The following is a 14,868-nucleotide window of genomic DNA, read 5'->3' on the forward strand; positions in this document are numbered from 1 at the left end:
ATAGACAGGTTATCCTGAGATGTTAATATTTCACTGGATAAGAGCAGATGGATTGCCCTTCTTCAACAATTTATGAAAATTTGTCTTGTAAAGGAGTGAGATAAATATACATTCTTATGTATTTATTTTCATCAAACAAAAGAGTGTAACAGCTGTTTCTGCCTGAAGACTAGATGAAAACTCATTTGAAGCTGTAAGGTTTTCTTATACAGAGCTTTTTCCTTCACTTCCAGGATGCAGTCATGAAATACCTTTAAAATTCTATAAGCATAGTTCTCTAAATTAAGACACTGCCAAAAAAAAATGACAAACACAACAGGAAAAAAAAAAAAAAATCACCATGGTTTTGAGGATGTGCTCAAAGTGGTCTTTCAGGCCAGCTGAGGTTGAGATGGGTATGCCAAACCACATCATGAAGCTTACTAGGAACACTAATATGCTGCTGCCTCTCCAAATGTCAAAATTACATTTTCCTCATAACAATGTACTTATTGCTTTGACTGAAAAAAAATGGTGAGCAGTTTCAAACAAAACAGGATTCCCTTTTAAGTCAGTTCTTTGCAAGTTTTCTATTAAACTGCCTTTCAAATATCAGTGCTAGAATTACATATTGGTCAGATAATTTCATATTTCATACAAAGAACCTAGATTGCAACTATCTTCATAGTTCCTTGAAGAACTAACTACATTTAAATCAGAAAAATGAAGCTCACTACAAGCATAGTTATAAAGATTCAAATACAAATGCCACAAAATAAATGTTATTAACTTTTTCTGCCTCCTAAAATATTGATATCTTCTTGTGATCTGTCACACCACCCACGCTCTTTAAGAAAGTTTGCAAATTAACCTTTAAAAAGGCATGTTCTTTGTCCTGTCTGTAAACCCCTCATTTGCAGGCTGAGAAAAGAGGAATTGATTGATTTCCTGTCACATTCTATTAGGACCACAGAAATAAATATTAGTTACAAAAAAAGTCTCTGCTCATTTAAGATGGTCGGACATCTAATACTTCAGGGTATTATAATAATGTCAAGGTTTCCAACAAAGAACCAGACTGTCAGGTCACGAGGTATTGTTTTGCCAACTATAAACATATTTTTAGAACTTTTTGCAGTTTGGTATCTGTCTCACATACTGAAGGAATGGAATTTGATGCTTTTGAGAATCATTATATTCAGAAGAGATGGAAGGGGGAAGGCAGAGAGATGAAGAGCAACACAGAGGTTGTTCACGACTGTCACAAGAAATATTATTGTTATTCCAGTCATTGCAACATCATAAGTTTGCATAATATATTTTCATATTTTTTCTTCTAATTATAATAGGACTCAATTCCAAAAGTGCTTTGTCATTTCCCCCAACAGGAACAAAAATCATTTGAATTAAAAATACAGGGTCATCAGAATTCAACATTTGATTGGCATATCCTTAAAGAAACAGAAGTTCATGTTTCTCTGTACAATAGCTCCCCATTTCCCTTTCCGTTTCTATTAAGGGCCTGACCCTTCATTGCGTACAACACAATGAAGACTCAGGGATTGTAACAGCCTTTCCCCATTATGGAGCCTTTCCCCTTTATAACACTTTGGCTTGAAATTACACTAACTCATTTTGGTAACAGTTTGCTGATCATCGAGGGAATCTCTAGAATGTCTATTGTGAATAAATAAATATCTTCATTGTCACTCTGCCACAAAACTTAATTCATACAACATCCATTTGGCAAGCAAGTTGTCAGCAGAGCTTGAGGTTTCTCTAAGATAACATCCTTGAGTGAGGGATTTCTACTCAGTCTGATTAAAGGTAATGAAATGGAACAGTCTTTTTTCTTTGCAGCAGGTTGCGCTCATCAGTGGCACAACTTAGAGCACCAATAGGCACATCCCTTGTTGAACTGAAAATAGCTGCCTCTTTTCAAATCCATCATCAGCCTTTCAACACAAAAATATAACAGAAAAGAGTGACTTGTGTTACAGATTATTTATGGCTTTTTTTCTCTCCTCTTTCTTCTCTCTCAGCATGTGATCAGCTTGCACTTGGTGTAGCTGCACTATTTGGACCTTCCCACAGTTCCTCAGTCAGTGCAGTGCAGTCCATTTGCAACGCACTTGAAGTTCCTCACATACAGACCCGATGGAAGCACCCTACAGTGGATAACAAAGATACGTTTTATATCAATCTCTACCCAGACTATGCAGCCATCAGTAGGGCAGTTTTGGATTTGGTACTACATTACAACTGGAAAATAGTCACAGTAGTATATGAAGATAGCACAGGTATGTTACCACTGGGGCATCATAACACACAGAAACATTTTGCTTTATGAAAAACTGTGGTAGTAGTAAAATTTAGAATATGGGATATAGTTTGTTTGTTTTTTAAGTATTTAACTGATTTCTTAAAACTGAGGTGTACTTTTTTTCTCTAACACTTTAGCAGGTTTCACTTAATTAGGAATCAGAATTCCACATTCAAGTGCTTTCTAGTGTAAGTTCTGGTGCTTTCCAGCTTCAACCGTAGAGAGAGAATAAGTTTTGACCATTGCTATAGAGTGGCATCATGCTTTCCACCTGTGGGAGCAATGACTTGGATCCAAATTGCTAAACACCCCAGGGTGCAGCTGTGTGACATATTTTATCTGAATGACTGGTTATGAGCATTACTGATGTCTACTTGACCTTGAAGGAAGGAAAAGTATCTAGAAAATTAGATCTGAACTCCAGCTAAAACATCTTTATTGGGAAGAATATCTAGCTTCCCCCAGTTGTTTTTTGAAACTACGAGCCTTGTTAACAACCTAGTAGATTAAAGTCAGGCTGCAAATTCTCCAGTTCTTACTAATGCTCTTAGCTTAGAAACAAAAGGTCCCTTTCTACAACTGGCACATAGGTAGTACTGTCTTTGTTGTAACCCAAGATACTATTGCAGATCAGCTGCAACAGCTTATCTCCTTTTTGGTGAATGAAGCAAGAGGTTTTGGGGAGGAGGGTGATGGAGGGGTGGGAGAACGGTGCAGAATGACTATCATGGGGCTATAGTGAAGAGTTTCCAAAGATCAAAGAAGAGTTTCCTTCAGTGCAAAGACTGAAAATATACAGACCAAATGTAGCGAATATATATCTGGGAATAGGTTTTGCCAACCTGGTGGCCGAAACCATACTGCTGAAACATGGTAACAGGTACCACCAGTGCCATTTCTCTGATTACAGTGGAATTCAGTTTCTGAACATCTAATTAGCCAAACTGTCACCACTTTGGTAGATTAAAAAGGAATCTTTACATGGTTCTTAGAAAAAGGTCCTTTTCTACATGAGCTAGCAAACCACAATCATGGTTACAATTAATGTTTGAATATGATTACAATGAGTATATCATCAGCCACAGGGCAAACAATGTCTTAGATTAAGGCTCTATTACCTAACAATTGCATGGAAAATGTATATGCAACATTCCAGTTACAGCTTATAGAAATTAAGAACTGACAGATATCAAAACACAGGAAAATAAAATAAAAGGCCAATGGCACATTGGTTGACTAATAATGATAGGACTCTCTACAGACGAAGATGAAATCATATTAAGGATAGCTTCCTTATGGTGTCACATCCACAAAAATGATTACTTGTAGGTGCATAGTAATTAATGCAGAGAACAGAAAAATGGAGCTGACTAAACACTTGTCTAATGGACAAATGCTGCACACTGGTATGCACACCTCTAAGCAAAGTAAGCAAAAAAAAAAAAAAAAAAAAAAAGATATCAAGAGAGGGAGTTTATAGAATACCCTTGCACTAACTTTGTGTTAACTTAGAATACTCTAAGTTCAAGGTAGCTCACTTGCTCCATTTTCAAAGTGGAGTAAGCTACCTCGTAAAAAGGCACAAAGTGTACACTAAGGCCACCCACAAGAAATTAGTCCAGAGCAACTAGTGTGATGTATGTTCATACTCAAGCTTACTGTTCAGTGAATTCCTCATGTGGAAAAAAGTCCCTGGTAAATTCTTCAGCATCAAGCTCACTAGCAATACCCAAAGAACGTTGGCTACAATGCTTTCTCTCCAGAGACCATGAATGCTTGATTCTAACATACCTAGGGAATGGTGGTGTAAAGCCCGTATAGCAAAAAGAGTTAACTATTAGCCTTACGACTTTAGGGTGGGTTTTTAAAAACCATTCTAGGTTAGTGGTGTTCAACTTTTTGCCCCCACAGACCAGATTAGTGGTGCAGGGCCCATCTGGGGGCTGAATGGGGCCCTGGGGCTTAGCACTGTCTTCTCTCTGCCCTACACACAGGAATTGGGCTCTGGGGACACATCATTGCCATTTCTGCCCACCACATGGCAGGATTGGGCCATGAGCTCCAGCACCACCCCCACCTAGCCCTACATATTGGGATCAGTGCCAATTCAGCACCCAGTGCACAGGGCTTCCCATGTGTCTGGAAATTTGGCAGCAGGAGAGCAGTGCCACTCCTCCTCAGTCACCAAGTTTCCAAACCCACGAGGAGCCCCGTGGGTCAGATGACATGGTGCTGAAAGTTGTGCACCCCTGCTCTAGGTTAACGCAACTTGGAAGTTAGTGGCACGGTTATGCTAAGACTTTGCCATTTTTTTATAGCCAAGACATTCTTTTAATGATGCATTACTTACATGCGTTAGTTTATCCCATTCAAATCCTAACGGAGTCAATCTACTGGCTGGGATATCATATTGACTGCCTAGTTACATTGTGATAAAGCTATATTGCTTTGTTCCCTCTGGCATTTCAAAGAAACAGAGACATCAGTGATGCATGTTATTTATTCCATTATTTTAAAAAAAGAAAAAAAAAGAAAATATAATCTGCCAGGACATCTGGCCAAACAGAAAACACTTTCAAAATCTCACCATTAAGTTCCCTCAGCCCATTCTTTTCCTTCCCCACCCCAAGCGTGCTGCTGCATTACCAGGCAATTACTGTATTACAAGATAATTTTGCCACTCTTCTTCTATTGCCCATTGGGCTTCAGTAGATAATAGATTTTACAGCTCGACAGCTGTTCAAGTGGCCTTCAAATTGATCCTGCGATGCTTATTTATCCAGGCTTATTCTGTCTTATCAAAGTATGTGATTAGCAGTCACTAAATTTTTAGATAGGATAGTCAAAACAATGTTCCAAGAAAAGTGCATATTGTAAAACATAACGTGACAGTGAACACCTTTTCCTAACAATGCCCAATGTTTTAAGATGGTAAACCTCGGTGCCAACATTCTGCCCTCCCTATATTGCCAAAATTTATTAGTGAGCTGCGAGCACAAAGGGGGAAGAACAGAGATTGGTTTTACTGCAGTGATTTTTTTTCTTTATGTCTATTAAGTAATTCTAGCTCAGCAGAATTTTTGTTGGGCTCACAGCACAGCATGCCAAAATGTGTTTATGGGTAAACAAGTGTAACTTAGTGTTTCAATCTACCAATACATTATCAAATTAGCATTCAAAAAACACTTCCAAGTGCTGCTTACTTCTTAAGTTACAAAGATGATTGATGTGAAAGAGATTTCACTTGCAAAGATACTTACAATGTAAATGAATAATCAATTGTGACATTAAATCGGACTAAGGAGAGTAAACAGATCAAATATGATCAATAAAAGTAGACTTCTTTGAGTCAGAGTAATATTGCTTGCCTCAGGTATTTTTCTCCCTGAATTATTAAACTATAAAAGGAAAAACAGCCCATCTGTTTTTTTCCTGAGAAATTAAGTACAAATTAAGAAAACTTTCATTGTAGCATCGCCTATCACTGTCTGAGGCAACATAGGAATAGGTGTAGTAAGACAATCCTTCTGAAAAGCTCACCTGTCCACGCAAGAGAACGCAAGACAAGAAGCTGACATGAAGTCACCTCACTAGTTGAGCTAGGTGTACAATCCAGCTCTCCTGACCTCTACTATCCATTAGACTCAGCATTGGCAACCTAGAGGATGGTCCGTGAATGGGATGGATCCAATCTATGAGCCTGCAGTGCAATGCTGCAGCTAGTAAAGCGACCAAAACACTGGCTTGCATCCATAGATGCTTCTCAAGCAAATCCCGGGACGTCATTCTCCCCTTGTACTCGGCCTTGGTGAGGCCGCAGCTGGAGTACTGTGTCCAGTTTTGGGCTCCACAATTCAAAAAGGATGTGGAGAAGCTTGAGAGAGTCCAGAGAAGAGCCACGCGCATGATCAGAGGTCAGAGAAGCAGACCCTACGATGACAGGCTGAGAGCCATGGGGCTCTTTAGCCTGGAAAAGCACAGGCTCAGGGGTGATCTGATGGCCACCTACAAGTTTATCAGGGGTGACCACCAGTATCTGGGGGAACGTTTGTTCACCAGAGCACCCCAAGGGATGACGACTAGGTCGAATGGTCATAAACTACTACAAGACCGTTTCAGGCTGGACATAAGGAAGAATTTCTTTACTGTCCGAGCCCCCAAAGTCTGGAACAGCCTGCCACCGGAGGTGGTTCAAGCGCCTACATTGAACACCTCCAAGAGCAAACTGGATGCTTATCTTGCTGGGATCCTATGACCCCAGCTGACTTCCTGCCCTTTGGGCAGGGGGCTGGACTCAATCTTCTGAGGTCCCTTCCAGCCCTAATGTTTATGAAATCTATGAAAGTCCACCTGGGCCCAAGGCAGCACATAGCTGCACCAAGCCACCCACCTTCTACAGCTTTCCCTGCTGCTCTTTCATGCCTATGCTTATCCTCACTGCAGAGGGGCCATGGATGGCCAGCAAGTATAAGTGCAGGCAGCACAGATGCTGAGGGCATGGCAAGGAAAATTTGGGTGCATTTGCCCCATTCCCTGCTAACAAGGTCCCCTTTAGTACATTGATTTATATACACTTAAGATTTGGAATTCTGAGTTCCCAGATATAACCCAGATATAAGCAATCTCTTTAACATACATGCAAAAAGTCTTTTTTGCTCTCTCTTACCAGCTTGATCTTTCCTAAATCAGTGATATATGATACATTTCTCATGCCAGTTAGATCACATGTCATCATCTATGAGAATTTTCAATTTCGCTTGCTCTGGCATTAGTCTTATAATCCTGAGGAACATATCTGTTCATGACTCAGTTCAATTTATTTGTAGCAGGAGTGATCAACCTGCAGTGCATATGTCACAAGTGGCCTTGGCAGCTTCCATGTGTGGCACATGGCAGATTGGGGTGGGAACAGGCAGCACAGCAGCAAATGGGGCAGAAGGCAGAGTAGCAGATAGGGCAGGGGAAGGGGATTGGGGTGGTACTTAGGGGAGGATGAGGTCTAATTTATGGCATGTCTGTTAATAATGTTGGCTCCCACCTGATTTATAGCATGCTGCATATAAGTTTGTACTACATTGGCCTTCTCAGAATTCACATTGGCATAAGAGTTGCGACTTTCCTAAAGGATTTAAGAAAACAAAACAAAAAACCCCACAGGAGGCACCTTTCCTCAGTGATGATTAGGCCAGTGATTGTTGGTTGGGGGGGGGAAAGAGGCGTTTCTTAAAAGCCTGCTTGAGTTATGCAGTATTCTGGAAACTATAACACATTACACTAAATACTACTTGGTTACCATTCACCAGTAGGCTAGACCTAAAATAACAACCATTCAGCAATATTAGAAAATCATAGATGATTGTTATGCTGCTCTAAGATAATTGGTATGGTGTTTAGACCTTTTACTATGAGATTTCTTTACTTTTAAAACCCCCCACATAAAACAAACATTTTTACTGCTCAAATAACAAAGCATCCAGTGAGAAGCGTATGATATTTTAAACAAAAAAGATGATATATTTGAAAAATTACATATACCCCAGAGATTTGTAAGGAAAGTACATCTTTATCTTTAACTAAAACATCCCACCTGTTACTGTAACGTACCTCTACAAGTTTTAAAATTCACTTATTCCTTTTAACCAGCTTGTATTATCTACCCACTGAATGCAGTGATTTAAGACTGTACCTTCAGCCGATGCACATAGCCTAAAATGAGCTTCTCAGGTGCAGTTTAGGTTCAAGATACATGGCTTCCATTCCTGAACATGCTTAAAGCATTTGTACTTACTTTTATTACCCTACTGCGTGTTAATCCCTTCAATTTTAAACAGCAGAATAATAGTATTTTAAGTAAGAGTCAGAAGAAGAAAAACTGCTATTCAAACATTTCACTAAACCCATAAACTCCTACCACTATCATCTGCAACACAAGTGTGGCACAATCCCAGGTGCTACCCCGGCCATTTAAATACAGCAATAACAAACTGCTCTAAAAACACTTTAACTTATTTTTCTTGAATTTCAGTTTCTCTCTGCTAAAGGCATTATTTGTCCGAGTGACTAAAGCACCACATTTTGCAGCCAAACACTTAAATGCTGGATCGAGCCAAACTACAAGTTCACAGCCATATTCCATAACCTGCCCTGCTGGTTAGAACATAGTTTTAGAACACTGGGCCCCGTCTCATAACAATGAACTTGGATGATGTCATATTTAAGGGCCTGGTGGGAAGCCAACTTGTAGCTTTTATAGCATGCAAAATAATTTCCATTTGAATACTCATAGTGGTTAATAATCTATTTTTCTGATGCTTAAAAAACCCTCACTGAAACACAGAAGCAGAACTGTAGGGAGTGAGGGAAGGGAGCTTTTTTTCCTTTTTTTAATGTACAAGTCCTTGAGTGAAAACCAGAAACCTGGAACGCAGCCATCACAACTTAACTCTGATAGGTAAGAGGGATCTTTTTAAAATCGGAGTTTGGCTAACTTCAGTACAGCATTAATACTAAGGGATCATTCAACTGAGCAGGTTCATGCACAAGGGAAATCAGATGCCCCCTGGCATCAGCTTGCTGATGGGTTCATTTTCAGAATTTCCATTTGTTAGGGTTTTAATTTTTTTAACATGTGCTTTTTCATTTAATCTCTATTCATATTTGTATTAAAAGATTCCTTTTACTTCATGCAGCAGAATGGTCTTATGAAGGGTTTTTTGTTAGAATATTAAATTCATGGATAGAGAATTTAGACATATTGCATAGAGCCCTAAGTCTCTCTCTCTCTCTATTTATTTTAAGTGAAGGGATAAATTACATGTGGATAAAATTAGACAGCTAGTAAGCAGTGTACTCCATTTAAAATTTTGAGGGCAGATCCTGATATAAGTGTACATGTCTCTGAAGCAGTGGTTCCCAATCTGTGGTACGCATACCACCAGTGGCACACAGACATCCCATCAGTGGTACGCATTAACAGATGTATTACAATTACTTAATGTCGTGAATCAGAGCAGCCGCCGGCAGCCGCCTGACTCACACACCGGAGTGTTTAGATTTAGAGCTCAGCAGGCGGGTAGTGATGGATGGAGTGGAATTAACCAGGCACAGACACGTGTAGGTTACAGGAGTTTGTTTACTTACGTCGCCTAGATAGTGATGGACGACGCAGGCGAGCCTTTGTTCCGTTACAGCTTCGGTTATAGAGTTGAGTATACGCATATAACTTCGGTTACAGAGTTGAGTACACGCACGCAGTTAGGTTATAACGAGATAATGACGGACGTGGCGCTGGGAACGAATGGTTGAGCTTGCAAGACTTTCTACATCAATATTTTACGCTGATGGGGTGATTGATTGGGAATTGATCAATTTCCCAATTCTCTGGTGACAAGCACAGGTGTTTCCTGCGAGATCCCCAGAGCTCTCCGACTTGGGCAGAAACCGTTAAACTATTTATAGGCAGAGGTGTTTGACAGAGATGCCCAATCGTGAACCGTTATATGGAATCTTTAATTTTTTGGCAGGTGGCAGCTCTTTGTCTCCTCAAGTTACAAGGTAGTGGGTTAGGTTTCTCTACCTGTTACGGGTGTGCTACGTGTGAGGAGCTTACGCTTATCTTTGACCAATTATATAGTTTCCCCTAGCATTTTATTTCAGCTGACCAATTATCTGTAGTACACCACCAGCGTTTTGTTTCAAGGAATTTCTTGGCAGGGAAGTCTTTTAACCCTTAATATTCAAATGAAGATGATTTGAATGGTATCTCTTGCTCAGTGGCATGGGCACAAGTTAATTGGGTTGTGACACTTAATATGACCAAAATTTAATGGTGGTATTTAAGGTTGAACTGTAAAATTTCCTGGTGGTACTTAGGGTTGTATTATTTTAAATTGGTGGTGTGCAACCTGTCAGTTTGGGAACTGCTGATCTAGAGTCTTAGATTAAGCTACATAGTTTCACACCAGTTGAGGAAGTAGGTTGGGAAGTCACACTGGACATAGCTGAAACTACAAAACACAGAATGATCTCAGAGTTAAGTTATTAGTAGATTCAGGGTGCGTCTACATGCCACGCTATGTCACCATGTGGTGCACAACGGCATGATCTACGCCTGATTGCCAGCTACATCATTGTAGCAGCACGCTCCCGGGGTATAGTGTGCTGCTACAGCAACGTAGTAGCATAATTTAACCATGTGCCACACACACAGCGAGAGGATACAGATAATATAAGGTAGTTCCCCTTACTAGAAAATTTGCAAGGTCCTTTGATGCCAAATTAATAAGTACAATATGTACGTCTACAAACAATAAATCAGTATTGGTAAATGCCACTCACCCTAACCAGCTGAATTTGAAACTAAATAAGGTGGCCATGCTAGTCACTGACTTTGTTCCATTATTTGCCCACTTCTGAAATCAGAATGGAAGGTTAACAGGTAAGATTTCCCCAATTGCAAGTTTGCATTTTTTTTTTTTTTTTTTTTTTTTTAACATTGAAGATTATGACTACGTGCTGAAGTAAGAAAGAAAAAAAAATGCGTCAAAAGAAATTGAAAATGCCTTTGTAGTGTGTCTGCTTACAAGGTAAACATGCTCATGAGCAAAAAACATCTGTATAACCTACACTAGCAAGGGAGCTGACAAATAGGAGGTTAACAGCTTAACCTTTAGATAGGTGGCAGTTTGAAATATAGTGGGAATGATAAAAAAAGTCTGTCTAAATGGCAATAAATACTTGTGCAGAACAGGTAGTTGTTTGATTGGATGTCATTTTCTAGGTCTAATTCGCCTGCAAGAGCTCATCAAAGCCCCTTCCAGATATAACATTAAAATCAAAATCCGCCAGCTGCCCTCCGGGAATAAAGATGCCAGGCCTTTACTCAAGGAGATGAAAAAGGGCAAGGAGTTCTATGTGATATTTGATTGCTCACATGAAACAGCAGCAGAAATTCTTAAACAGGTAAGGGGTGGCGGGGGGCAGGAGGAGTACTTTCATATTCTCAAAAGATATTGTGTCATCTGGTTTTCATTTGCTGGGAAACAGTACAACTGCATTCATAAGGATTAGGGTGGAGTTTTGTGTATTTTTTTCCTTTATTTATTTTTATTTTTTTTAAAGGCAGAGGAAGTTGGTAGGAAGCAACTCATTTGAGTTCAGAGCCCTCAGCTGGGTTTCACAGCTCTACAGAAGTGTACAATGCTAGGTCTTTGAAGAGCTGTTTGCATGGCATCAGGAAAAGATTCATATTTGTTGTCTCTTTCTAACCAAGCAGAACTCATGAAGTTTCATTAATTTTGATATATCCAGCTTCAATTTATGTTCAGACTTGTTATGTCAAAAAGAAAATTAAAAAGGCCATTTCCAAGCATGTCATAATTTGCTCTAATCAAGCAGGTCTCTCCACAAAGCCTACAGGAGTCAAATTCAGGTCTGAGTCTTGCCAGTATAAATCAAGATATTTATATACTGATATAGTTTACTAAATTTCAAACTCTTAACGGGAGGAAGAGAGGGAGAGAGTTCTTCAAAAGGAAAGATTTGTATCTACCAACTGCATTTCAACAGCATCACAGAAAAGTGCTGTTAAGATACAAAGTTCCTGTTCTAAAGATATTAGAAATTTAAGACCTCAGTCCCACAAAGCTTAAACTCAAACTTTAATATATATGGTGAGTAGTCCTACTTACTTCAGTACATAAAATTAAAGTAGCTGAATACATCTCTGTGAAACCTGGGTCTGAGACATCTGGATGCTCTGCCAGGGCAGACCTCTGTACCCATAAGAGGTGCAGACAAATCCACGTCAGCTTGCAGGACATCAACCCCATTACAGTTGAGCAGGTGGGGAAGCACCTGGAAATTTTAAGATCTAACCCATCTCCAATGCATAGGTTTATTGTTCTGAATTCAAGGGGTTTTTTTCAATGGTAATTAAATATTTTCAAGAGCAGGAATATATAGCCCAGGGATGAGCTTTGCAGTGGCTAGTTAAGTAAACAAAGTGGATTTTACGGGTTACAGTGGAAGAAAGTGAGATCCTCTAAGCATGCTGGAGGACGGGGAGTATTTCAAACATATCAGATTGTATATGAAAAAAATAAGCATGGAATCCAGGGGAGGATAGGACACAAAGGGTGCCCCAAAGCAGGACAGGCTGGCAAAGCACATTGTATGAGAAGCATAACAGAGACAATTAAATGCAGGCTCAGGCTACAGATGCACATTCAAATAATTTGGGAGAATTCTTAGGGGGGTTTCCCTGGTAGAAAAGCTGCAACTCTCCTAGCAGAAACTGTGTATCTGTAAATGGCCAGAAATAAGATCTGCTGAATTTTGAATGTGATTGCAGCATGAACTTAACTGTAGAAGGAAATAGGGAGCTAAAGGAGAAGAGGTACAAGAGGTCAGAACTGTGGGAAGGAAGCAGCATAGCTACGGTATGAAGAATAGATTGAAGAGGAAAAATAATGAAAGACAACAGTTGTGGTGGCTCCAGCTGTCCACTGAGTAGTCCAGAGTGGGACTAGACAAGAGAAGTACATTATGAAGTTTTTGTAAAAGGCAGAAGGAATGAGCAATCTAGATAAGGGAAGCAGCAGCAAGATAAAGGAATTTCTGCCTGTCAAAAAGGTGGATAAATTGAAGCCTGGAGTCTGCTTTGATTTACACTGATTACTCATATGATCACATGGCCCTAAAGCATGGAGTTCAATATTCTCAGTACCCCTATAGGAAAGTCCTATATAAATTTAATAGGGATGAAATTTTAAAAAAGGGCTCTCTCAAAATGATTCTGAAAACCCATAAGGTTTAATAGAGAAGAATATCCTCTCCCTGGAGACTTTTAAAACCTTCCAATTGTGGATCTCGATAGAAAATGTATAAGTCAGTGATAAGTGACACACAATGGCTTATACAAGCAGAAGTCAGAACCAAAAGCATTCAGTGTTTTCACAATTCTATATTTCTATGGAATAACTGAAACCAAGTAATCCAGACTGGAAGGGACAGAGAAGCTGGATATTCAAGGATGATTAGTAGAGAGGCAGGGCAGATGCATTTAAGAGGGTGGAGTTAATATGAATTATGAATGTACTGCATTTTAAGCAATGAAAGTTTTTCAAATTGTTAATATGTACATGAATATGTTTATATTAAATAAATTAAATGTAAACCTCATTTATACATAACATTCTACATTCATTTAAGTACATATAAACACATTTCCTGTTCCTGCAATATAGAGGAAGGATTTTAGCCCAAAACACTGGAGCTCCTTGTCAGAACAGAGAAGCTCAGTCTGTTCCTTTCCTCAATAAGCCATGACATATATTTACCATCCATATGCAAGTGTATGCACATGCATGCACCTCTCCAAACCAAGGCCTGTGCATCTCTCCATACCCGAGATTCCGTGTACTCCCCCCACGCCAAAAAACTGTATCTCTGCTTTTCTTCTGCAATTCCTCCAAGAAGTCTCTTCCCTTTCCCTCTGCAGTACCTTCCTTCTTTTATAGGGAGCACAGCCAACATCTCTCTTTTTTTCTCCCCCACCAGGGAAGAGGAAAAGCAGCATGTTCGTAGATGGAAGTAGTGAAAATGTCTGGTCTAACATAACAAAAGGAGGTGGGGGTGGGATGGGAAGAGATCAAGGTCCTGCTCCATATGAGGGAAAGGTTTCCAGCCCCTCATCTCCAACAAGCAAGCCTAGAAGTGAGGTAGAAAAGCATTCTTGTTTGACCACTCAAAAACAAAATCTCACATGTACACTGCAATGTGCAAAGCACTGCAAAGACGCTCCATGCAGGTGCAAACACACATCAAGGTTTTGCATGCAGTATCAGGGCTCAAAACCTCTCACCAGGATTTCTTGAGTGGGGCAGGAGAGAAGAAGATGGAAAGTGCCTTGGTTTAACTAAATCCAATTACATTAGAAATTATGCCCTAAAAAACAACGTACAAGCATGGGCAGAAATACATGTGAGATTATTCTGCAGATTTGAGACCATAGAACAAACAGGTTTCACTTGGAGCTTTGGGCAGTGAGGTTTGTCTGGGTTTAAATTTTTTTTTAAAACAATTCCCTTTTATGGAGTGTGCTTCCTACCTTTAGCTTACTTAATAGCTCAGATAAAATATCACTGAGTCGCACATCTTCCATGAGCAACTAACAAACACGCAAGGCAAGACAAAAAGAAGCAGGTAAATCAATAAACTAATTTAAACCAGATTTACAGCCCATACCTGTCCAAGTGGCTGCTCTCCTCACACTTTCTTTTCCAGCTTCAGAGAAGCCCAACCTTTTGTAGCCTCTGGCAGTCCCTGATTCATAGGTTCATGAGTTGCAAGGAGCTGGAAGAGACCTTGTAGATCACTGGGTGCAGCCCCTGCACTAGGCAGGAAAAGACAACTGAGGTCAAATGACCCCAGCAAAGTGCTAGTCCAGTCTCCTCTTAAAGATTTCCAGGTGGTGACTGCACCACCTCTGGAGGGAGCTTATTCCACAGTCTGATCAGCTTAACAGGTGCAGCTGTTTTAACTGCTTCTCTCAGCCCCCAAAGCTG

General features: G+C 39.9%; 1 protein-coding gene across 1 annotated transcript in view; it reads left to right on the plus strand.

The window, feature by feature from the left end:
* The window catches only part of GRIK1 (glutamate ionotropic receptor kainate type subunit 1), a 257,589-nt gene that overhangs the window by 144,203 nt on the left and 98,518 nt on the right, over positions 1–14,868 (plus strand). The window contains exons 3-4 of the mRNA XM_025201340.1: positions 2,022–2,279; positions 11,082–11,263. Coding sequence (XP_025057125.1) covers positions 2,022–2,279; positions 11,082–11,263 — 440 coding nt within the window. The remainder of the gene's footprint in view (positions 1–2,021; positions 2,280–11,081; positions 11,264–14,868) is intronic.

This window comes from Alligator sinensis, unplaced genomic scaffold (assembly GCF_000455745.1).
Source record: "Alligator sinensis unplaced genomic scaffold, ASM45574v1 scaffold373_1, whole genome shotgun sequence".
NCBI lineage: Eukaryota > Metazoa > Chordata > Crocodylia > Alligatoridae > Alligator > Alligator sinensis.